At 36.4% G+C, this 25,873-nt stretch overlaps 1 protein-coding gene across 11 annotated transcripts in view; it reads right to left on the bottom strand.

Annotated features, from left to right (window-relative positions):
• The window catches only part of EPHA5 (EPH receptor A5), a 401,719-nt gene that overhangs the window by 203,737 nt on the left and 172,109 nt on the right, over positions 1–25,873 (bottom strand). For 10 of the 11 annotated variants that reach the window (XM_025289991.3, XM_025289994.3, XM_044945835.2 and 7 more), the window contains exon 4: positions 1,774–1,929. The exons of the other annotated variant lie outside the window; for it this stretch is intronic. In XM_025289991.3, coding sequence (XP_025145776.1) covers positions 1,774–1,929 — 156 coding nt within the window. The remainder of the gene's footprint in view (positions 1–1,773; positions 1,930–25,873) is intronic. 11 annotated transcript variants of the gene reach the window in all.

The raw sequence follows: 25,873 nt of genomic DNA, 5'->3' as shown, positions 1-25,873 counted from the left end.
ACATAAATCAAGTGATCTCATCTGTTCAAGGGTATCATCATATGTGGTATTTGTGGTATTGTGAATGCAACTAAGAACAGAACACACACACTCACAGACTATGTATTAGAAAGATCTTCTACAGGACTCCCTGTCTTTTTTGAGAAATGTATACAAATGAGTGTTCCTCTGAGACACAGTATTAGAAATGCACACACATGGATACAGAGAAAATATAAACCTCAGGTCCTAAACGAGAGCTAAGCAGTCCTTGACACCAGAGCGTGGGGTCTCACCCATTCCCAAACCTAGTAATTTTACAGAATGGGAGGCTTATATTCATGCTGAGAAAGAGACTGATCATGGTTGGACTACTTAAAGAAAAGAATACCTATAAAACTGATGAAATTGAAATGTCAAGATATGATTTTCTCTAATTCACCAAAGTACAGTCTAGCCAATATCTCCCCCAACTATTTGGGCTCTATTTTGCTTTGAATAATTGAAGCAATTTCCACTGCAACCAAGATACATCACATTCAATCACACTTTATATCTCCTCAATTCAAATATATCCTCTTAAGAAAGGTATACAATAATGTCATTTACTTATGTGAAGAGGAATTGTTTATAGTTAGTAACCATCTAACCTGTAAAAGTATCAGAATGTGATAAAGAATGATCTTTAACACTATTAAGTTAATATCAATGATTTGAGATACAATGAATATACATTTCACTGACATTATGAAATTCAGGCACTGAAATTCAGATAAAACTTCAGTTGTGATTATTTAAATAAAGAAATCATATGTCTTTATCTATGATACCAGAGAGTACTAAATTTCAAAAAAATTGTCTTCATCTTTGAAGGCAACTACAACCTACAGAGATCTAAGAGTACAAAATGGGACATCACGGAAAATGAATGGTAAGGGGAGTTGGGATTCACTATTCTTCCCTTTCATTTGTTTTTGTTTGATTTGCTATAGAGACGAAGATAGAAAAACTAAAGAAGTACTGTCATCAAGCAAACTAATATGTAAATTTGTTTCCTTCTCAGAAATATGTGGCACACTAGAAAAACAAAAACACCAAAACACTGATAGATATGGAAGTACTCACTGCAAATGTTGGAATAAAATGTTCATTATTCATCTGTTCTAAGATTATCTGACCATATACTTAATAATAGTTAAGGACACTCACTGCTAAAAAAACACAACCACTTGAAAATCCTAGTTGACAACTGGTTTTATATTTGACTCTTAAATTTGATTTGCCAACCCGCAGCACTCCATGTTCGTGTAGTGTTTCCTGTCTTATAAATGACCTTCTCATTGGTCTTTGCAGCTTAGTGGGGCAGGTTAAAACAAGAAGATAGAAGTACCATGTACTGGATATTTTTGTGATCAGAAATTTGGCTTGGAAGAAGAGGAATAAAAATAAAAACAATTTACCAGGAACAGGGGAATGGATTTGTCAAAGTCATGTTTGGCTACCACGAGCACTCAAATAAATCATAAAGTTAAAAAAAAAAAAGTTGTATTTGTGGCCCAGATGTTGAACTTGAAATAAGGGAAAACGGATTCTTCCCACTGTAAATGATAAAAGAGACTCGGATTTCTTAATGTTTACTCAAGAAGATTGGATTCTGGTGAAATCCTATATTGGCAAATTAAACATTATGCCTGTTTTGGCAGAAACGGGTAATAGAATGTAACAGGCTCCATCATGCTATTTCTTCAAACTGGTGAAGGTTAGCATCACCAAAGATCCATGGGTTTTCCTTACTTGTGCATGCCATTGTGGGTGGATCAGACTCCCTCCTGAAATAATCCTTTTCACAGACACAAGAGGTTGAAGCTTCCTCATGGGTGTAACTGTGAGGTGGACATTTGCTGCAGCTCTGGCTGTGAGGTGAGGCTTTGAAGAACCCAGGTCTGCACACTGTCAAAAGAAATAAGAGACTAAGCTTTTCCCTGGAACAGATGCAGTGTTTGCTTTGTGAATAATGTCATTATTTTGACTAGTATACACAGATTTCATGTAACACCATCCTTTCATTAATTTCAAAATTTTTTCATAAGTTTCTGAATCATAAATAACAGGCTATTCATCCAGATATCAAATATTTATTTAAAGTATTTAAATCCAACATTATTGGAATATATTTATAATGATTCTTATGTTACAAGAAATATAAAGATGGTCATATGTATTTAAAACAAAGTGTTTTGAATATAACTTTGATTTATGCTATTATTAGAACAACTTATGTTGAAAAAAAAACACAAAATTTCCACTATGCTCAGAGAACGGCATGGTACACAATAGTTGCTCAAAGTTTTGTTGTTGAATTAATAAGTAAATTAACTGTGTGCTTGGTCACTCAGTCGTATCCAACTCTTTGGGACCCTTTAGATTGCAGTCCACCAGGCTCCTCTGTCCACGGGATTTTTCAGGCAAGAACACTGCAGTGCGTTGCCATTTCCTCCTCCAGGGGATCTTCCTGACCCAGGAACTGAATTCACATCTCCTGTGTTTCCTGCACTACAGGTGGATTCTTTACACACTTAGCCATCAGGGAATGCTAAAACCTTCACAAAATTCTATTAGAATGGAGAGAATGCATGATTGAGCTAGTATATCATACACATTATTATTAATTTATATTATACTAATATCAAGAGGATTCAGACTTCAGGGTTTTTGTTTTTGTTTTTCCCACATTTTACTCCATTTTAGAAATTTTCATTGAGATCCTTACTGATCCAACATTCATCTATTCCGGTATCAGCCATGTTTATACCACAAAAATTATAATGCTCTACAAAGGAGAAAAATGTGCCTTATTCAATTTTGCATTTACAATACTTATCACAGTGTTTTACTACAGAAAGTATTCACATATTGTTATGTAAGGCACACCTGAGTGAATGACATGGCAAGAAAAATGTAACTGAACTACTCAGAATCACATGAAGAGAATCTCTGATATTTTTGTTAAGTTAGTGGTCAGGTAAGTAAATGTTAACAAGCTAAGTTCCCTTATTCTGTATTCCCTGAGCTTTTATCTTTCTCTTTCTTCTCAATGGGTAGTAAAGCCAAACTTCAATATTCTGATTGTCCACTATGAACCATGTGAAGACCATAAAACTGATGGTTTGATTACCTTTTTGGAGCTTAGTTAACTTAAAGCTAATCAACTATTTATGTTTTTTTTTCCTATTCTGAAAATCCACTATATATACTCAAGAGAGTTTATTCAAGCATCAATGAACATTTGCTAAAGCTTAAAGGTAAATTTGTATTTCCATGGAAATTCTGATAGACATAAGGAACTAGGGCTAATTTTCATGTGCTATAAATGATCTGGGGTTTTAGTAATCCATGCTAAGGCTTTCTGCCATCACCATGAATAATCAGGAATTGACAAAAATGAGAAGGTATTTTTCAGTAGATCTAATTATAGCGATAGTAAAACCTAATGCTCTTATAAATTCAGAGTGAATGTGAAGGTATTTGAAAGATAAGAAGAGCTTTTTGATAGTATTAGGGACATTCTTGTAGTTAAATGATTAGGAGAAGATTTAAAATATTATTTTTCTTATAATAGGATTGCTGTAGCAGCCAGTACCATTCTTAGCTAAGTTATCCAATTTTTCTTCTTTTATCCTTTTCAGTAAAACCATTCTCACTTCAAACATAATTTTCTTTCAAAGACATGAACTGTCAATCCACACATTCTGCATATTTGGAGCTCATTTATCATTCATGAAACAAAAGTCATTTCTTTTTAATGAATTCCTTTTAATTTAAAAACTTTATACAATATCATATATAACACTGCCTTTCAATCCACCATGGGAAGTTAGGAAATAGGAAATTATATAGATGTAAGTAAAAAGTAGAAAATAGTATCCTTCTCTTCAGTAGAGAAGTTGAACAAAATGCTTTCAGCAGGTGGTGAGCCAGAAATTTTGCTTAGGACTGAAAACACTAGACGTGGCCCTGCCTTTATGAGTATTAAAGCCACTGCATGTGTAACTATAAATATAATTATGCAGGAAGGAGAAAGAGCAGGGAAGTGAATATGGACACCTAATTTAGACTGGAATGCCAAAGAACACTTCCTTCAGGAAGCTGTCTCCACTGATATGTAAAAGATTAGGAAAAGTATCCAATTTGAGGAGGAGTACTGCAGTGCCTTAGAGGGCAAAATCTTTTCAAAGGAGAGGAGAACAAGTAGGGAGATGGAAAACACTAAAAAGTTGATCAGGGAGATAGTGGCAACAAAGAGGCAGAGATGATGTTAGGGAAGAGGATACCAGGTCAGAAACACATTATGGTTTCTAATATTTGGAACTTTTAATTAATGGGTAGTAACAGGTCATTACAGTGTTGTAAGCAGGGAAATGTTAATAGTAAGATCAAAGTAGTGTGTAAGAGATCATTTCTCTCTAGCATGGGCAATGGATTGACAAGGAGCATGGATGGAGGCATTTGCCCTTTTGTTTCTGTTGCATTGTTCTGGAAACAGATGAGTGGTTCCAATCACTCTTATCACCACAAGAGTGGTGATAGATAAGAGTAGGTAAATTCAGGAGATGAATATGAGGGAAAATCAGCAAGATTTCATGATATATTTAATAGATCAGATGTACGAGTGAAAAATCCTAACAATGACTCTAAGATGTTTGGCTTAAACTTCACAGGCAATACTGGTGCCATTTTCTCAGACAGAGAACACTAGATATGAAATGTGTTTGGGGAGATAGTTATTATGTTTAAAGTATTATTTAATTTGAGGTGGCTAAAGAAATCCAAATAGAAGTATAGAGAGGAAAACTGTAGGGTTCAATGTATTCCAAGAAAAAATATCAAAGCAAAAGAGACACTGATGTATAGAACAGTCTTATGGACTCTGTGGGAGAGGGAGAGGGTGGGAAGATTTGGGAGAATGGCATTGAAACATGTATACTATCATGTATGAAACGAGTCGCCAGTCCAGGTTCGATGCACTATACTGGATGCTTGGGACTGGTGCACTGGGACGACCCAGAGGGATGGTATGGGGAGGGAGGAGGGAGGAGGGCTCAGGATGGGGAACACATGTTTACCTGTGGTGGATTCATTTTGATATTTGGCAAAACTAATACAATATTGTAAAGTTTAAAAATAAAATAAAATTAAAAAAAATCATTAATTATCCATTATCAAATCATGGCTTTAAATCCAAGTGGGACATGCAATGTTGCTACACAAACTTCTTGTTGTTCAATCGCTTAGTCATCTCCAGATCTTTGCAACTCCATGGACTGTAGCATGCCAGGCTTCCCTGTCCTTCACTATCTCCTGGACATTGCCCAAACTCACATTCATTGAGTCGATGATGTCATCCAATCATCTCACCCTCTGTCGTCCCCTTCTCCTCCTGCCTTCAATCTTCGTATTACTTCTTTAGTTAGCATCAGTCCTCAGGATCAGCATGAGTATTTTGGAGCTGTTCTTCTTTCTTCTAACTCCTTATAAGCTCTATTCCTTTGTGAATCTCATGGTACATGCATGTGTGCTGAGAAACTAGAAGTCATCAGAGAGGAAATTTCTTACTTTTCTACCACCAAATCTCCAAATCTATATGCACTTGGATCTTTCTTCCTATTAAAAAGGAAATGTATCTTTGCTCTTGGGAGCTTGCCTGGTAGCTCAAATGGTAAAGAATCTATCTACAATGCTGGATACCTGGTTCTATCCCTGCGTCGGGAAGATCCCCTTGAGAAGGGGATGGCTACCCACTTCAATATTCTTACCTAGAGAATCCAGTGGACAGAGGAGCCTGAAAGGCTACAGTCCATGGGGTCGCAAAGAGTTGGGCATGACTGCGCAACTAACACATGTCTTTGCTCTTAGCAAAAAAAAATATCCTCATTTGAATTGGAGCCCCATCCATAACTCTCTCTTAGAGTCATCTTCCAAGTGTCTACTATCCCTTTTACAAAATCAGAGGTACTCTCAACTGCCCTCTCTCTCTTTCTCTCGGTCTCTCCCTTTCTCCTCCCTCCCTCCCTTTGTCGTTATCTGGAGCCTGATACAATTTCCAGAACTCTTCAATGGAAACAAAGTGAAGCAAAAACAAAACACATAGCACAACACAGTCAATCTTGCTTGACTTCATTTCTCCCCATAGCAATTAAATACCCAACAGTTTGGCTTCCATGTGGAACATAACTTCTTAAATCATTTTTCAACACATGCATCACAAGTTCCTCATTCTAAGTCACATTTTGACACACTCCACAACATGGCCACTTCCTTTGTTAAGAATGTAGCCCTCTGGATGCAATACTTCTCCACAGCATTTGACCATATCCTCTTTTGGGAAACTTCTATTAATTTTACTACAAAATGCTAGCACAGCCTACAAGTTTCCAGACAATATTTAAGAAACCCTTTAAATGCAATCTCCTATCACACTCACTATCTCCATCAATACTAACTGACTCGAAATTTCCAGAACTTGAGAAACTTCTTTATCTGCCTTTGAATACTGAAGGAAAAGCATTCCAGGTCAAAAGACAAGAAGCAAAAAGCGAGAGAACAGAGGTGGTACAAAAAGCTTGTAGTCCTTGATAAAAGACTTGTATTTAATCTGAACACATCTAGAAGACTCTGTGTGTATTTATTTTTTGAGGGTGCCCTTTCTGCCAAGCATTGTGGCAGGGAATATCTGTGTCGTGGTGAGAAAAAAAAAAAAAAATCTACTCTATATTCTGAAGCAACAACACATTTAGGAGACAGAAAATAAATAATAGTCCAAAAAAGTAAAATTTACTTTTTACCTTTTAATCTTGACAATATTCAACAAAAATTATTTAGGTAACAAGTAAAATTGTTCTAAATTCCAACTTGATATAATTCATTCAAAACAAAGGAAGCTTCTGGAACAATGCTGTTTCATAGAACTCTTGTACATTACCTAAATATTTGAAAATACTACACAAGTCCTTCAAGTTGAACAAGGAACAGGACCAAAGAAACACATCCCATGTTAACATTTTCATGAGGCTACCTTAGCAGTCCTCTGGAGGAATGGAAACTAGTTTTAAAGTTCGTCCATGCTTCAATGCTCATTTTAAGTTCTATGTTTCCTAAGATGCTTGTGCTAAATCCATGATTACATGTTTTATTACACATCCTTTAGACCTTTGAACTATTTGCTTCGCATTTCTTTTATGGAAGATAGAAACTATTTTGACGAAATTTTATGTGTAGATTTTCTCATCTGCTCCCAACTCGTATAAACATTCTGGAGAATGAAAACTGTTCATTTGGTTTTCATCATATGAAGCATAGTTGTTTGTACTCAGTACATATTCATCAGTATTTATGGGTATAAATAGTATGTTTGTCTCTCAGGGTCTAAATGGTATGGCAGGAACTTAAAAAAAGCTTGTTAATGAGAATTGTCTAAATATTAAGTTCCGGCAAGTAAAAAAATATAGTATTACAACCTCGCTCACTATTTTAGAAGTTGTGCACAAACTACCAATACTGACTCTCATAGATATCAGTTTAAAAACAAGGATGTTATCGATATCAATTAAAATATAGTTTTCAGATTTAAACATAAGATGCAAGTCATCAATATTCAAATGACTGTGAGTGGGTGTGTGTGTGCGCGTGCGCACTCAGTCATGTCTGACTCTGCAACCCCATGGGCTGTAACCCACCAGGCTACTCTGTCCATGGGATGTTCCAGGCAAGAATACTGAAGTGGGTTGTCATTTCCTACTCCAATTCAAATGAATAAAGGCTTTTAATTGTTAAAAGTGTGAACAGGTGCTGCCTAGTCTGATTAGGAATTCTTTCAATCTTCAAAATTACCAAAAATGGATAGTTGATAAGCTACGATTTTTTCAACTATTCTCAATTAAATTACTTTTAAGGTTTCCAAAATATTTCAGCCTTAAAGATTAGTCACTGTTGGGATTCTTAAGTGAATCCATTTTGCAATTCAAAGTCAATACTCAATAAGCATGGGAACCAAGGAAAATAATTTAAATTAATGTAAAAAATATTGTTTTAGTAATTTATATTAGAATTCTCTCCATTAGAATTAAAATAAATTATTTAAATATATATATAAAAGGCAATTGGAATAAAAATGCACAAACTGTTGTCTGTAGAGTTTAAGATACAAGTAAAGTTCAAAACATATTGGATTTATCCCATTATACTTTATTAAGAAAGACAGAAAATCACTATGAACAAGGTTTTTACCACAGTTCTTTGATACATAAATTGTCAGAGAATATAAGCTATGTCAAATTTGCTTTTTAAATAGATTTTTCAAAATAAAGTCTCCACAAGATAGTTCAGGCAAAATTTAAGAGATGTGTTAAGAAAAACAGCATAAAACAACATGCTAGAAGAAAATTACAATTCAAAATATTTCCAATAACATTTACACCAAAATTTAACAATAAGAGCAGATTTATTCTTACATTTGAAGTTTACATTCAGTATAAAAAATAGGTATTGTGTTAAAACACTAATACATTAAAATAAGATTTTAAACTACATAACAGTTCTTGAATACTTACAAAGAGAAACATGAGAAAGATCCTAATTTAGAATTAAGTTTCTAAATAACTTTCAATGACTGAAAGCAATAGAGCTAATTGGAATACTGAAAAAAATACCAGAGAAAAATAAAACACTGTTAATAAATACTTTAAATTTCTCTATATATAGTATATAAATATGTATGTATGTATATAATTTACTCATCAAATATAGATAGACGCTCAAAGAAATATCTATATTCATAAATAAAGAATAAAATTAATTGCTATATATCCTCTACATAGTCACTCAATCAACATATGTAATAAATCAAACCTATGTGTCATAAATGGTACTGGACACATTAATATAAGTAAAACCTAATCATTGCCATTATGCCATTAAATAACTCAAGTGATGTGGCTATTGCTTATATGTTGACTGGCACATATTTGTGCATTAAACCATTCAGACTTGTCCAACTCTTTGCGATCCTATGGACCATAGCCCTTCAGGCTTCTCTTTTCTTGGGATTCTCCATGCAAGAATACTGGAGTGGGTTGTTATGTGTTCCCCAGGGGATCTTTCTGACCTAGGGATCGAACCTGCATCACCTAAGTTTCCTGCATTGGCAGGTGAGTTCTTTACTGCTAGCATAACCCAGCACACATTTTTAAAAGACACTGAAAATGACAATTTAAAAATAGCATCCTCTGTGTGTTGTTGTTCAGTTGCCAAGTCATCTCTCTTTCCAACTCCATGGACTGCAGCATACCAGGCCTCCCTGTCTCTTAACCTCTCCCAGAGATTGCCCAAGTTCATGTCCATTGAATCAGTGATGCCATCCAACCATCTCATCATCTATATCCCCCTTCACTTATTGCCTTCAGTATTTCTCAGCACTAGGATCTTTTCCAGTGAGTTGGCACTTCACATCAAGTAGCCAAAGTACTGGAATTTCAGCTTCAGCATCAGTTCTTCCAATGAATATTCAGGGCTGATCTCCTTCAGAATGGACTGGTTGGATCTCCTTGCAGTCCAAGGGACTCTCAAGAGTCTTCTCCAGAACCACAGTTTGATAGCATTAATTCTTCAACACTCAACCTTCTTTACGGTCCAACTCGAACATCCGTATATGATTAATGGAAAGACCATAGCCTCGACTATACTGACATTTCCAGGCAAAGTGATGTCTTTTGTTTTTTAATATGCTATCTAAGTTTGTCATTGCTTTCCTGACAAGAAGCAATCATCTTCTAATTTCATGGCTGCAGTCACTGTCCTCAGTGATGTTAAAGCCCAAGGAAAGGAAACCTGTCACTGCTTCCACCTTTTCCCCTTCTATTTTGAATGAAGTGATGAGATCAGTACCATGATCTTAGTTTTTTGTTTTTGTTTTTTTTAATACTAAGTTAAGGCAGCTTTTTCACTCTCCTCTTTCACTGTCAACAAGAGGCTCTTTAGTTCCTCTTCACTTTCTGCCATTCGAGTAGTTATCATCTACATATCTGAGGTTGTTGATATTTCTCCCAGCAATTTTGATTCCAGTTAATAACTTCCAGCTTGGCATTTCGCATGATGTGCTCAGCATATAAGTTAAATAAACAGGGTGATGATAAACAGCCTTGTCATACTCCTTTCTCAATTTTGAACCAGTCAGTTGTTTCATATAAGGTTCTAACTGTTGCTTCTTGACCCACATACAGGGTTCTCAAGAGACAGGCAAGATGGTCTGGTATTCCCATCTCTTTCAGTGTTTTCCAGTTTGTTATAATCCACACAGCCAAAGGCTCTATGTAGTCGGTGAAACAACAAATGATGTTTTTCTGAAATTTCCTTGATCTTTCTATGATCCAGAAAATGCTGACAATTTGATCTCTAGTTCCTCTGCCTTTTCTAAACCCAACTTGAATAGCTCGAAGTTTTCAGTTCATGTACTGCTGAGGTCTAGCTTGAAGGATTTTGAGCATAACCTTACTAGTATGGAAGATGAGTATGACTGTCTAGTAGTCTGAACAATTTTATAGCACTATGTATGTGTATACACATCCTATGAGTATGTCTGTATGTGTATGTAAACAAAAAACTTGTCTCTCAGTAAGATGTATCCACACATTATTATAAATTACCATTATATAAAATTGTATATAATATATTTTATATATTTATAAAATATATTTTATGTTATACATTATAAATAAAATATAGATGTGTGACTTTAGAAATTCTTTAGGATTGTATTACTTTCAGATTTATTTGTTTCCTAATCTATTCATTTATAGAAGTACCATGTCATGTAGGGTCAGTGATCAATACTAATACTGACCTTGACTTCCTCTCATAATCTAGGGTAAGGCACCTCCTCTAGAGATCACAATAGAACAGAGTATCTTCAAATTTAGTAAAAAATGTATTAGCTACCAATATCACGTCCTATTTTATTTCTAATTTTAGAACTTATATACTTCATAACTAATAGCTAGCAACATTAAAATATTTACAATTTGAAATATACTGAAGAAGTATGTAGAGATAAAATCTATACACTAAATAAACTGGGATGGAATATTTTTAATCCTCAAGTAAATTATGCTGATTAAATTATTATTTATTAAAATTATCCCTTAACCAGGATATGGTTTTCTAAGATTAAACTGTTATTCTAAACTAATTTCAGTTTCACAAGTTTAAATACCAAGAGTCCTGTGGATTATTCATGAAAAGACATTACGCAGTGATATGACAATACATCTCTCCATTTTGGCAACACTGACATGCTTGAGATATAGTAACAAACCCATGAAGCCCTTTGGGAGTTTGAAATGGGAAGACACATGACCCCTAAACTGTGTAGAGCTGTAAATAGCAAACTGACCGTTTTGCATTTAACTAACTGAATCTCCACTAAAATAAAAGCTATAGAACCTCAGCAACTCTTCAAAGACTTTTATAACCTGTCTATATAAGGATGGACATTTATTGAAAATAACAGAATCCATGGTATCTTTCAAAGCAAAGATTATAATTTCCCTTTAATTTTTGATTAACTGTATTCCTCTCCAATAAAAAATTTCTATAGATAAAGTTGTATTTTAATTACTAATCCACTGGGCTTTTTGGTATCTCTATAATTTCAATGGATAACATGTTGATCATTTTGTTCTCCCAAATAGTATGCTTCAGGAACAGTGTGGTAGGATATGTATGAGAGTGTAAATGTGCAAAATATTTGATATTTGGTTATATTTTCCACTTCATTAAAAATTGGATAAAATTAATGTAAAATTTTAATCAGATACTAAATTTTAATCAGGGATTAAAAAGAGTATTAAAGAAGTTAATACTTCTTTAAGTTAAAAAGTAGTATTTATGTTGTTAAAATGAACAGATTACAATACAGTATTTATTTTGAAAGTATATGAAAGGTCTGGCCCAGGGTCTTTACCTTGACAGCTAAGATAAAAACAGTGCTTTCCGTTATGAACACTTTGCCTTGTACCACTGGGCATTACATCTCAGTCAACTAACTCAGAAAATAATAACACCTGTGTAATGGCAGAAAGTGAAGAGGAACTAAAAAGCCTTTTGATGAAAGTGAAAGTGGAGAGTGAAAAAGTTGGCTTAAAGCTCAACATTCAGAAAACAAAGATCATGGCATCCGGTCCCATCACTTCATGAGAAATAGATGGGCAAACAATGGAAACAGTGTCAGACTTTATTTTTTTGGGCTCCAAAATCACTGCAGATGGTGACTGCAGCCATGAAATTAAAAGACGCTTACTCCTTGGAAGGAAAGTTATCACCAACCTAGATAGCATATTGAAAAGCAGAGACATTACTTTGCCAACAAAGGTCCATCTAGTCAAGGCTGTGGTTTTTCCTGTGGTCATGTATGGATGTGAGAGTTGGACTGTGAAGAAAGCTGAGCGCTGAAGAATTGATGCTTTTGAACTGTGGTGTTGGAGAAGATTCTTGAGAGTCCCTTGGACTGCAAGGAGATCCAATCAGTCCATTCTGAAGGAGATCAGCCCTGGGATTTCTTTGGAAGCAATGATGCTAAAGCTGAAACTCCAATACTTTGGCCACCTCATGGGAAGAGTTGACTCATTGGAAAAGACTCTGATGCTGGGAGGGATTGGGGGCAGGACGAGAAGGGGACGACAGAGGATGAGATGGCTGGATGGCATCACTGACTCGATGGACGTGAGTCTGAGTGAACTCCAGGTGTTGGTGATGGACAGGGAGGCCTGGTGTGCTGCAGTTCAAGGGGTTGCAAAGAGTCGGACATGACTGAGTGACTGAACTGAACTGAACAAAATTATATTTCCCTTGATATGATGAAAAAGTACAGATTAAGTATGTACTCTTTTGAAATAAAGAATAAACCACATATGTAGCATAAATGAATTAGCGATAATTTTCTCCTTAAAAGTCAAGCAACAACTATAACAAAGGAAAACTTACTCCTCAGTCCTGTCAGAGAACTACTCCTCAAATTGATTACAATTTGAGTTTAACTAAAACATTAATAATGCAGTTTTTTAGAAAGCATAGAGATTAACTTAAGTGTTTGAAAACTATAATTTGTATTAAAACAAAAGAAATATTTAAATTTTGCTCTGATTATTTGTGCAGAAGTGTGCTTGGATCTAGGTCGTAGCTAGTTTATATAAACATGAATACAATGAAGGAAGTATAAAAGATACAAAGGTATTCAAAACATTTTCCAAATTATACACTGAGAAATCAACTGAGTCAAGCATTTTTCAAATGTTCAAGCCGTATCTAAGAAATGCTGACTTTTTAAACTGAAAGTCTATGAATTAGCAAAAGCAATGGCTAGTACAGTTAATTTGGCAAACACAGCCATCTATTTGCCCCTGATTTTCAGTGTTTAAGTGTCCTACTGGGTCTCAAATTAAACAATTTCAGATGTCAACATTAGGGGCACAGCTCTTTATTCACAGAATGGAAAATAATGCATTCCCAAAATAACTTGGTAAAGATTGTCCTTTAATAATATACCTTAGTTCTAGAAACTTCAAGCAGGCAAAATCTGAAAAACATTTCATAGCATTATAATTACACTATTTTCATTTTCTATGTTTAGCACACATATTTTTTCTTCTTAACGTGATTAGTGCTGCAGAATTTCTCAATCACTGCCACAGTTTATTTTTATGTCTTAGCTATCCAGTGATCTCAATTTCAAAACCAGAAAGGGTCCTGGCTTTTTTTTTTTTTTTTTCCAGAAGCCAGAGCATGAAGAAAAAGTAAGCCTTAAAGACAATAACTAAATGGCTGATCTCAAGATGATTACAGAGAAAGTTCTTTATTTTGTAATATGGAAATTTAGACTTTTAGATTACAATCTTAATCCAAATTAGATTATGTTTTAAAGCATATTCTTCTCCACTGTCATTTTATGATTATCATCCTGCCACCATCTCACAAAACACTCTCTTTTATATGACATAGAAACAATAGTTACAGTAGCCATACTAATAAAACAAACTGACACATTCAGCATGCCCACTAGTGCCAGTCAGTGAGTGGAACTCTACACAGATCCAGATAATTTAATTGGGACAATAATACGATGAAGTAAGTGCTATTAATAATTCTATTTTATAGGTACAAGGTGCCTAAGTTCTTACAACCAGCCAGTAAGAAAGAATCTGGAAGTTCACCATGGGTGTGTCTGGTAACACAGCTAAGCTTTCTCACCATGATTCTGGTGAGAGCAGGGCTTGAGGCACCATGTTTCTTGTTCCTGGATAATAGTCACTGTAGACTTAATTAACCATTCTCAAGGGTTCAGAATTGTGGAGGACATGTCAAGTGTATTCCATGCCACCTCAGGTAACCCATACTGCTATTAGCAAGACCTTATTCACTACTTGTTTCATGATAGTGATGGTGTTAGACCTCTTCCACTTGATTCTGTCTTGAATATCCTACAGATGTCTTGACTAATGTCATTCACCTTAGACTTAGCTGTTCATCACACTATAGGCAAATCTGAAAATAGTTTCAACTTGAGCTAAACAAATTCAAAATGTTCACTTCATTAGAATTTCAAACTTAAGGAACTGCCAGCAATTGTAAGGTTTATCTTTTCTAATACATTTAGGAATAAACTTTTATAAGGCTAAAATTGGACCCATGATAATTTTTACTTCCTTGAAACAACAAAAACATCTCAGTAGCTAGATAATCTTTGTCTTTGTGAGCTTCTAGAGATGTAGGGTATATTAATTTTATTACAATTTTTGTAGAATGATATTACAATTTTAGGGAAATACTTTCTTCTAAGAAACTACAATTTGAATATTATTAATGACTAAAAATGACTAAAAAAAGTTACAGATGATAGAGGCTGAGGAAAACATGTGTAGTGTGTTATGGAACCTCACATTTTGTGTTGCTTCTCTTACTTTCCTTCTTTCCATTTTTTTAATATCATGAACATATTACACATTGACATATTTTTCAGCATAAAACATACAAAACTGATATTGCAATGGCAGCATTTGTTATGGACTAAGTATTTTTTGTGCCCTCAAAATTCATATGCTAATGCCCCAACTTCCAATGTGAAGGTATTAGGAGCTGGGGCCTGTGGAAGGTAACTAAGTAGATGAGATCATGAGGATGAGGCCCTCATGATGGAATTAGTGGCCTTATAAGAGGAGGAGTAGCTGGAACAGAGTTAGTAAAAGTAAGTGTATTAGGCATTGTGGTCAAATGGATGGTGGGAACAAAGGGCTTTGAAGGTTATTGTAAAAACTTTCCCTTTTACTCAGAGAAATGACACAGTACAACACTTAGGATGAATAAGACAGGAAGCAAGAGTTAAGAGGCTACTACTACAGTCAACCAGAAGGATGATGTTGGTTTGGTCCAGGGTGGCCGTGGAAGTGGTGTGAAACCACTGGATGCTGCATATAACTGAAAGTAGAGAAAACAGCCTTCTGTGACTAACTGGATATGGGAAATAAGATAAAGAAAGGAGTATAAAGCATGATTTGAGGGACTAGAAAGGTGAAATTGCTCTCATCTGATATAGAGCAGTTTGCAGATGCTGAGGGTTTTCATGGGAATATGGGAAATTCAGTTTGGGACATATTACACTTGAGAAGGATGAGACATTCTAGCGGAGATATCAACCATACAGCCATATAGATGGATCTAGAGTTTGAAAGATAAGTCTGGGCTGAATTTAAGAGTATTTAAGACCACGGGACTGAATATAATCTCTATTGGGAAAAGTGTGCATGAAGAAAAGAAGAAGATGATCCTCTACACTTAGCATCCAATACACAGAATTCTGGATGGTGTTGATTGTCTTTGGCTGGGTGCTTAGGATACAAATATACTGCCAAGACACTCACAGCATAGCTTTTAGCTTTTTATTTACTAATCAGTATGACATCAAAGTTCTGGGCAATTTACTAAGATGTATTTTAACTTCATTTCTTCAGTTAAAACTCCTAAGGAATTCAAGGTAAATAAATAATATCATCTCCATTTTACACTTAAAAGTAAACTGTACCCCTGAAACATAACCAAGAACAAAGCTGAGATTCAGATCCCATTATGTTCATTGAAAACTTTGTTCCCCAAACTACTACTATCCTTATCCTTGAAGGATTTCTGGATCTTTATTCTTGAAAAGTTCCAGCTCTTGTCAGCCTTTTTTCCCAAGAAGAAACTCAGCCTCACTTTCCCTCTCCACCGCTCCTTTTGGTTTCTGAAGGAAAACCCATACTTGGTTGAACAAAGTGCCATATAGTTTTGTACCTTCCATTTTTTTTTTAATTCAAAGACAGTCAAAATTAAGTAATACATTGTCTAGGGGAGCATTTTCACTTTTTCGTCTATAAAACATAAATTATTTCCAGCTCATTATGGCATTTTTATCAAAAATGATGCTAAAAATCAACAGGGAAAAATTCAAAATCATCTTTTCAAAAATACTCATTATACCATGATACTTAAAGCTTCTTACTCAGTTCAGTTAAGTCCCTCTGTTGTGTATGACTCTTTGCAACCTCATGGACTGCAGCACGCCAGGCTTCCCAGCACTCCTGGAGCTTACTCAAATTCATGTTCACTGAGTTGGTAATAACATGCAACCATCTCATCCTCTGTCATTCCCTTCCCCTCCTGCTTTCAGTCTTTCCCACCATCAGGGTCTTTTCAAATGAATCAGTTCTTCACATCAGGTAGTCAAAATATTCGATTTTCAGCTTCAGCAACAATCCTTCCAATGAATATTCAGGACTGATTTCCTTTAGGATGGACTGGTTGGATCTCCTTGCAGTTCAAGGGACTCTCAAGAGTCCTCTAACAGCACAGTTCAAAAGCATCGATTCTTCGGTGTTCAGCTTTATTTATAGAGTCCACATCTATTCATGACTATTGGAAAAACCCTAGCTTTGACTAGGATGGACCTTTGTTAGCAAAGTAATGTCTCTGCTTTTTAATATGCTGTTTGAGTTTGTCAAAGCTTTTCTTCCAAGCAGCAAATGTCTTTTAATTTCATGGCTGCAATCACCATCTGCAGTGATGTGAAAGCCCAAGCAAATAAATTCTGTTACTGTTTCCACTGTTTCCCCATCTATTTGCCATGAAGTGATGAGACTGGATGTCATGATCTTAGTTTTTTGAATACTGAATTTTAAGCCAACATTTTCACTTTCCTCTTTCACTTTCATTAAGAGGCTCTTTGGTTCTTCTTCACTTTCTGCCATAAGGGTGGTGTCATCTGCATAGCTGAGATTATTGATATTTCTCCTGGCAATCTTGATTCCAGCTTGTGCTTCATCCAGCCCAGAATTTCACATGATGTACTCTGCATATAAGTTAAAAAAGCAGGGTGACAATATACAGCCATGACGTACTCATTTCTCGATTTGGGACTAGTCTGTAACTGTTGCTTTTTGACCTGCATTCAGATTTCTCAGGAGGAAGGTAAGGTGGTCTGGTATTCCTATGTCTTGAAGAATTTTCCACAGTTTGTTGTGATTCACACAGTCAAAGGCTTTGGCATAGTCAATAAAGCAGAAATAGATGTATTTCTGGAATTCTCTTGTTTTTTCGATGACCCAACAGATGTTGGCAATTTGATCTCTGCTTCCCCTGCCTTTTCAAAATCCAGCTTGTACATCTGGAAGTTCACAGTTCATGTACTGTTGAAGCCTGGCTTGGAGAATTTGGGGCATTACTTTGCTAGTATGTGAGATGAGTGCAATTGTGTGGTAGTTTGAACATTCTTTTGCATTGTCTTTCTTTAGGATTGGAATGAAAACTGAACTTTTCCAGTCCTGTGGCCACTGCTGAGTTTTCCAGGTTTGCTGGCCTATTGATTTCAGCACTTTAATAGCATCATCTTTCAGGATTTGAAATAGCTCAACTGGAACTCCATCACCTCCACTAGCTTTGTTCATAGTGATGCTTCCTAAGGCCCACTTGACTTCACATTCCAGGATGTCTGGCTCTAGGTGAGTAATCACACCATCGTGGTTATCTGGGTCATGAAGATCTTTTTTGTACAGTTCTTCTGTGTATTCTTGCCACCTCTTCTTAATATCTTCTGATTCTGTTAGGTCCATACCATGTCTGTCCTTTATTGAGCCCATCTTTGCATGAAATATTCCCTGAGTATCTCTGATTTTCTTGAAGAGATATCTAGCCTTTCTCATTTTATTGTTTTCCTTTGTTTCTTTGCACTGATCACTAGGAAGGCTTTCTTTTTTTTTAATATAAATTTATTTATTTTAATTGGAGGTTAATTACTTTACAATATTGTATTGGTTTTGCCATACATCAACATGAATCCGCCACAGGTATACACGTGTTCCCCATCCTGAACCCCCCTCCCTCCTCCCTTCCTGTACCATCCTTCTGGGTCGTCCCAGTGCACCAGCCCCAAGCAACCAGTACCATGCATCGAACCTGGACTGGTGATTCATTTCATATATGATATTATACATGTTTCAATGCGATTCTCCCAAATCATCCCACCCTCTCCCTCTCCCACAGAGTCCAAAAGACTCTTCTATACATCTGTGTCTCTTTTTCTGTCTGGCATCAGGGTTCTTATCTTTCCTTTCTATTCTTTGGAACTCTGCATTCAAATAGATATATCTTTCCATTTCTCCTTTGCCTTTAGCTTCTCTTCTTTTCACAGCTATTTGTAAGGCCTCTTCAGACAACACTTTCACCTTTTGCATTTTTTTTTTCCCTTGGGAATGGTCTTGATCACTGCCTCCTGTACATTGTTACGAACCTCCGTTCATAGTTCTACAGGCACTCTGGCTACCAGATCTAATCCCTTAAATCTATTTCTCACTTCCACTGTATAACAGTAAGAGATTTGATTTAATTCACTCATACCTGGTCTAGTGGTTTTCCCTATTTTTTCCATTTAAGTCTGAATTTTGCAATAAGCAGTTCATGATCCGATTCATAGCTCCCAGTCTTGTTTTTGCTGACTGTATAGAGTGTCTCCATCTTTGGCTGCCAAGAATATAATCAATCTGATTTTTGGTATTGACCATCTGGTGATGTCCATGTGTAGTCTTCTCTTGTGTTGTCTTGGTTTTTTTCTTACTACAAATATACTAAATGTACTAAAACTGTACTAAAGCTTCTTTCTAAAAATGTACTAAATTCACCATTAACACTGCTGCTGCTGCTGCTGCTAAGTCTCTTCAGTAGTGTCTGACTCTGTGCGACCCCATAGACGGCAGCCCACCAGGCTCCCCAGTCCCTGGGATTCTTCAGGCAAGAACACTGGACTGGGTTGCCATTTCCTTCTCCAATGCATGAAAGTGAAAAGTGAAAGTGAAGTCGCTCAATCGTATCCGACTCCTAGCGACCCCATGGACTACAGCCTACCAGGCTCCTCCGTCTATGGGATTTTCCAGGCAAGAGTACTGGAGTGGGATGCCATTGCCTTCTCCAGAATAGGTAAACATACAGAGAAATAAATGTCAAGAAAATAAGTATAAGAAATAAATGTCTTGAACTATGTTAATTAAATAAACTTTTAGACAACATTTTAAATATGAAGACTGTAGTGTTTTATACAGATCTTACAATTAATCACTTAAACATCAACATATCATAAGTATGAAAAATAAATGAATACCTTTTTTTAAAAATCTGTCCTGCATGAAAAACTTAAAAATCAATCTGCTGGTGAAACCTGGTGGAAATAAATCCTGACTTTTCAAAAGGCAGATGTGTAAGTTTAATAGAACTGAGTCTTCAGTCCTATGATCAAGCTTGCCATGCAAATTTGGCACTGAGCCTGTACAGAAAGAGGGATTCTCAAATTATGATGTGGTTTAAACAATTACAGCAATTTGTGGTTAAGAAACATGACATTTGGGAGAACTTATTTTGATGATTTATGTCATGTGTGTTTGCTCTACCCACATTTTAGGGCTCTCGTCTGAAGCAAAAAGAAATTACAAGTGTTATTCTTAAGGAGAAACTAAATATTCTTGATAGATTTTCATTTATTTAAGCACACAAGTAGTAGGTAAGTCTCTGTTTTTTATAAACTCTTCCCCATTAATATTAGGTATATAAACTAGAGTTTAAATTGAATCATTCCCAGTTTTGACAAATTATATATTTTGGATGAGTACTTCACATGAAGATTTCTGAGCACTTTTGAATATGTCACATATTTTGTATGTTTTCTTTAAGATATTTAAAACTATGCCTAGAAATAGAGCATTGACTGAAGCAACTGTTACACCATTCAAAAATTTTGGAAAGGTATATCAATAATTAATTTTTGTCTAGTCTTTTAAATCATGTTAATATGTATTATGAGTTTGTCATGAGAATAAAAAATTCCAGTGAGAAACCACTTTTTATTCTTATCCATATAATAAAGTTAAAAGGACACTTATTGAGAGTGTGTGTGTGTGTGTGCGTGTGCACACACACTCAGTTGCTTGGGGTGTGTGTGTGTGCTCAGTTGCTTAGTCATGTCCCATTCTTTACGGCCCCATGGACTGTAGCCTGCCAGGCTCCTCTGTCCGTCAAATTTTCCAGTCAAGAATACTGGAGTGGGTTGCCATGCTTTCTTGCAGGGGATCTTCCTGACTCAGGGATCAAACCCATGTCTCTTTTGTCTCCTGCATCGGTTGGCAGGTTCTTTATCACTAGTGCCACCTGTGAAACCCCTATAGTGCCTGCTGCTGCTGCTAAGTCGCTTCAGTCCTGTCCAACTCTGTGCGACCCCATAGACGGCAGCCCACCAGGCTCACCAGTCCCTGGGATACTCCAGGCAAGAACACTGGACTGGGTTGCCATTTCCTTCTCCAATGCATGAAAGTGAAAAGGGAAAGGGAAGTCGCTCAGTCCTGTCCGACTCTTAGCGACCCCATGGACTGCAGCCTTCCAGTCTCCTCCATCCATGGGATTTTCCAGGCAAGAGTACTGGAGTGTGGTGCCATTGCCTTCACTGAGTGCCTACTACATGCTAAGTCTTGTCTTATATATTACCATACTTCACCTACCATTTTATCTCTTACCTCCTGAATTGTCTTCTCTCTGTAACTATGTACATCCTGCCTTTTATAGATCACATCGCCCTCACTTCTGGAACATCTGAAAACCTACTATTGTGATTCTTAGACTACCTTAAATTATCAGCAAAATTTCCTGTATCCTCAATCTCTTTTCATAGTTCCTTTAGCTTTTAGCTCTAGCAAAGTGCACCGCTGCCCCTGAAGACAGTAACTGTCCAGGGGTAACAGTTATCTCACATGGCCTCCTACCACTGGTCTTCTAAATGTGGCATTGCTCTATACTGGGATTTCCAGATCATTCTTCCTATAGTAAATTTTATTTTTTACAGTAACTCTCACAAAATCTCCCATGCATACCTTTAAAAATTTATTTTTGGCGAGCACATTTAAGTTCTACTCTCTTAGAAAATTTCAATCACACAATTTAGGGTTATACATTATATTTATCATGGGAAATAGATGGGGAAACAGTATCAGACTTTATTTTTGGGGGCTCCAAAATCATTGCAGATGGTGATTGCAGCCATGAAATTAAAAGATGCTTACTGCTTGGAATGAAAGCTATGACCAACCTAGACAGCATATTAAAAAGCAGAGACATTACTTAGCCAACAAAGGTCCGTCTAGTCAAGGCTGTGGTTTTTCCAGTGGTCATGTATGGATGTGAGAGTTGGACTGTGAAGAGAGCTGAGCACTGAGGAACTGATGATTTTGAACTGTGGTGTTGGAGAAGACTCTTGAGAGTCCCTTGGACTGCAAGGAGATCCAACCAGCCCATCCTAAAGGAGACCAGTCCTGGCTGTTATGCTGAAGCTGAAACCCTAATATTTTGGCCACCTTATGCGAAGAGTTGATTCATTGGAAAAGACTCTGATGCTGGGAGGGATAGGGGGTAGGAGGAGAAGGGGAGAACAGAGGATGAGATGGCTAGATGGCAACACCGACCCGATGGACATGAGTTTGGGTAAACTCCGGGAGTTGGTGATGGACAGGGAGGCCTGGCGTGCTGTGATTCATGGAGTCACAAAGAGTCGGACAAAACTGAGCGACCCAACTGAACTGAACTGATTATAGTTATCATGTTATCTTTGAGAGTAAAAGCAAAAGGTGAAACTTGAAATGTTTAAGTTTTTGTTTCATAATCCAGAACCTACTACATTTTCTTCCAACATTTACATTTATTTATTTATTTTTTAATCTACGTTTCTAACCAAATTAACGAAAGCTGAGTTTGTAAAGTAAGTCTCACAGAAAAGGCAAACCTAAACTGTTCTGGTCCTAATCATTTGAGTCAGTGTTCCTCAGGTTTGCCCAAAAGGGAAGCAAAAGTAAACACTTCACTTCCTCCTCTGTCTGTATCCAGCTACCATTCCACCCTGACGAATCCATTTCCCATTCCCTGCCATAAACATGTTATAAAGTACTTGTAGCCTTCAGCAAGTTCAGCAGCAGCTCTTAGCCCACTGTCTGTATTTGTTAGATTTAGAGCTACCAGAGCTTGTTGTGAAGCTCTGATTCTGAAATCATTATGTAACTTAATTTTTCCCTTCATTTTAAATTTCATCTGAAAATTCTTTTTATTTAACAAATAGCTGTAACTTTCACCACACCCATCTTTGGAATTCAAACCAACACAAAAAGGTCTAAGACCTCACTAACTGATTTATATTTGCTAGGGATGTTGAAAAATCTGAACTCTGTCCCAGCACTCCCTCTAATGTTATCTGTATCTTCCAAATAAGGTCTGGTTCTTTTTTGACCCAATTTTTTAAGAATATTGCAGGACAAGAATTTTCTGCTCTTCCACCCAGTCTGCTGGGCTTTTCTGAGTAATTGATAATTGTATTTGAACTATGTAAACAGACATATTTTCAATAATTGCACTTGACTTATTCAAAGTCAACACCCATGTTACTTTCCTCATCATTTTCATCTATCTTTCATACTGGTAAGCAAAAGACTTCTCTGTATTTAAATATAATTAAAAGAGCAATCTTGACAATTCTCCAAATCATCTCTGCCATCAAAATGAGTTTTCCAGAGTATGGAGACTTTAATAACATATGACCTGAGCTCTGTGGTTCATAGAGAATAGACTTAACATATCATCCAGCTCATCCAATATTTACATTACAGAAACCTCTGTGCTTCCTTCATGTAAATGTAAGAATTTGAGTTAGTGTAAGGGAAACAGCAGAGGCCCTACTTATTTCATGACTGACATCTGGCTGTTCATATCACACCACTGTCCTCTATCAACAACGCTTTCCTTACACTGTGCAATCGGTCCTTCTTTAAATCTTCATTTCAATTTTCTATTCTCATAATTCACTGCAATTGAAATGATTCAATATAAATTATACAACAGTATGAATAAGGTGGTCTCACACATCCCACACTTTATTTTAAATCACTTACTATAAGTGATACCCTGGGAATTCAGAGTATATTAAGGGAGTCTATAAAAAGCATGATTAAGAGAAAAAGGCAAAGGATATAAAAGAAAAGCATTATCAGGTGGCTGCTAATTTAGGATCAGTTCGTGGATTTAATTTTTTTCATACTCTGTCTTCTCTATTCTTAATATTTAATCAAAGAGTATCAGTAGTTACACTAACCCAAAATATATAATTTAAGCATATTTAATACAATACATGACATAGTATGTAGTATAATATTTATTATAACATGATGGTGATTCAGACGGTAAAGAATTTGTCTGCAATGCGGGAGAACTGGGTTTGATCCCTGGGTTGGGAAGATCCCCTGGAGGAGGGCTTGGCAACCCACTCCAGTATTCTTGCCTGGAGAATCCCCATGGACAGAGCAGACTGTGGGGCTAAAATCTGTGGGGTCACAAAGAATCAGACATGGCTGAGTGACTAATAACAAAACAAGAAACAACATAATGTAGCAGAAATTATATTATATCAGATCAGATCAGATCAGTCGCTCAGTCGTGTCCGACTCTTTGCGACCCCATGAATCACAGCACGCCAGGCCTCCTTGTCCATCACAAACTCCTGGAGTTCACTCAGACTCACGTCCATCGAGTCAGTGATGTCATCCAGTCATCTCATCCTCTGTCGTCCCCTTCTCCTCCTGCCCCCAATCCCTCCCAGCATCAGAGTCTTTTCCAATGAGTCAACTCTTCTCATGAGGTGGCCAAAGTATTGGAGTTTCAGCTTTAGCATCATTCCTTCCAAATAAATCCCTGGGCTGATCTCCTTCAGAATGGACTGGTTAGATCTCCTGGCAGTCCAAGGGGCTCTCAAGAGTATTCTCCAACACCACAGTTCAAAAGCATCAATTCTTCAGCGCTCAGCTTTCTTCACAGTCCAACTCTCACATCCATACATGACCACTGGAAAAACCATAGCCTTGACTAGACGGACCTTTGTTGGCAAAATAATGTCTCTGCTTTTGAATATGCTATCTAGGTTGGTCATAACTTTCCTTCCAAGGAGTAAGCGTCTTTTAATTTCATGGCTGCAGTCACCATCTGCAGTGATTTTGGAGCCCAGAAAAATAAAGTCTGACACTGTTTCCACTGTTTCCCCATCTATTTCCCATGAAGTGGTGGGATCAGATGCCATGATCTTCGTTTTCTGAATGTTGAGCTTTAAGCCAACTTCTTCACTCTCCACTTTCACTTTCATCAAGAAGCTTTTGAGTTCTTTTTCACTTTCTGCCATAAGGGTGGTGTCATCTGCATATCTGAGGTTATTGATAGTATATATAGGAGCCCACAAAAGTAATAAAAAGCATAAAATGACTACTGAATATTTTTTGTCTGTCCCCTGGTTCTTCATGTAAAATAAACTGGTATCATACATTGTCACAGTGACCTGGAGCTTGAGCTTTAAAGGAACAAAGTATGAAAACAGAGATCAGGAATGCGTTTTCACTTGGCCTGATATTTCATTTCCCTTTGCTTTTGTAATGGAGAAGACTGGCTAATTTTCCTACAGTTCTTTGTCGTCCTTTGTAAACAGTATGTGGCAGGATGTCCACCTACCTGGATAAAAAATGTGTTTTAACAGAAACAAAACTGTTCTGCTATATGATAAAAACCATACTTTTTAACCAAATGAAAAACAAACAGTAAAACAGTTTTAAGTTGAGCTTACAAATCTGATGCTGTACAGTATTTTCATTTATGAAATAGTTTGGATATCAAAGACCAGAAGCTATTAATGTGGAACTGAGGCTTTACAGAGATAAAAAAAAAAAAAAAAAAAAAAAAAAAGATGTTCCAAATAACTTTGGTGAATTTTCAGATTCCTCTTGATTTTTTTTAGTCGTGTCTACCTCCTCCTAAGAAAAAGAAAGCTACTGAGTAAGAGGGTTAATACACAGGATACCTAGAGGCAAGTTTTCAAGTTCAAAGGTGTCTTTTCTTTAACCTAGAACAAAGAAGGGGAGAAATGGTGGATGTTTTGATTCTATATCATAATAGTTGAAGGTGATTAAGCCATTACCACAAAAATATTAGAAAACTTCAGAGCAAATATTGAACTATGAAATGCCTAGATATAATTCAAAATGATTGACTAGGAAAACAACCTGGTCTCCCCTTCCAAGTACAACTGTAAATACATAAAATATTTTACCACAGTCTACATTGCTTTCACTGTATTTTTTCTTTCATTATACTTTTGATGGGTAAGCACTAGGCTGCAACCACTAGCGATGAAGATCTGAATTTGAACATTCAGCTGAATATTAAGACCTACAAGATCTTCTAGAACTAACACCAAGAAAAAAAA

This window comes from Bubalus bubalis, chromosome 7 (genome assembly GCF_019923935.1).
Source record: "Bubalus bubalis isolate 160015118507 breed Murrah chromosome 7, NDDB_SH_1, whole genome shotgun sequence".
Classification (NCBI taxonomy): domain Eukaryota; kingdom Metazoa; phylum Chordata; class Mammalia; order Artiodactyla; family Bovidae; genus Bubalus; species Bubalus bubalis.
The sequence above is the reverse complement of the archived record's forward strand: the minus strand, read 5'-3'. Positions and strand labels throughout refer to the sequence as shown.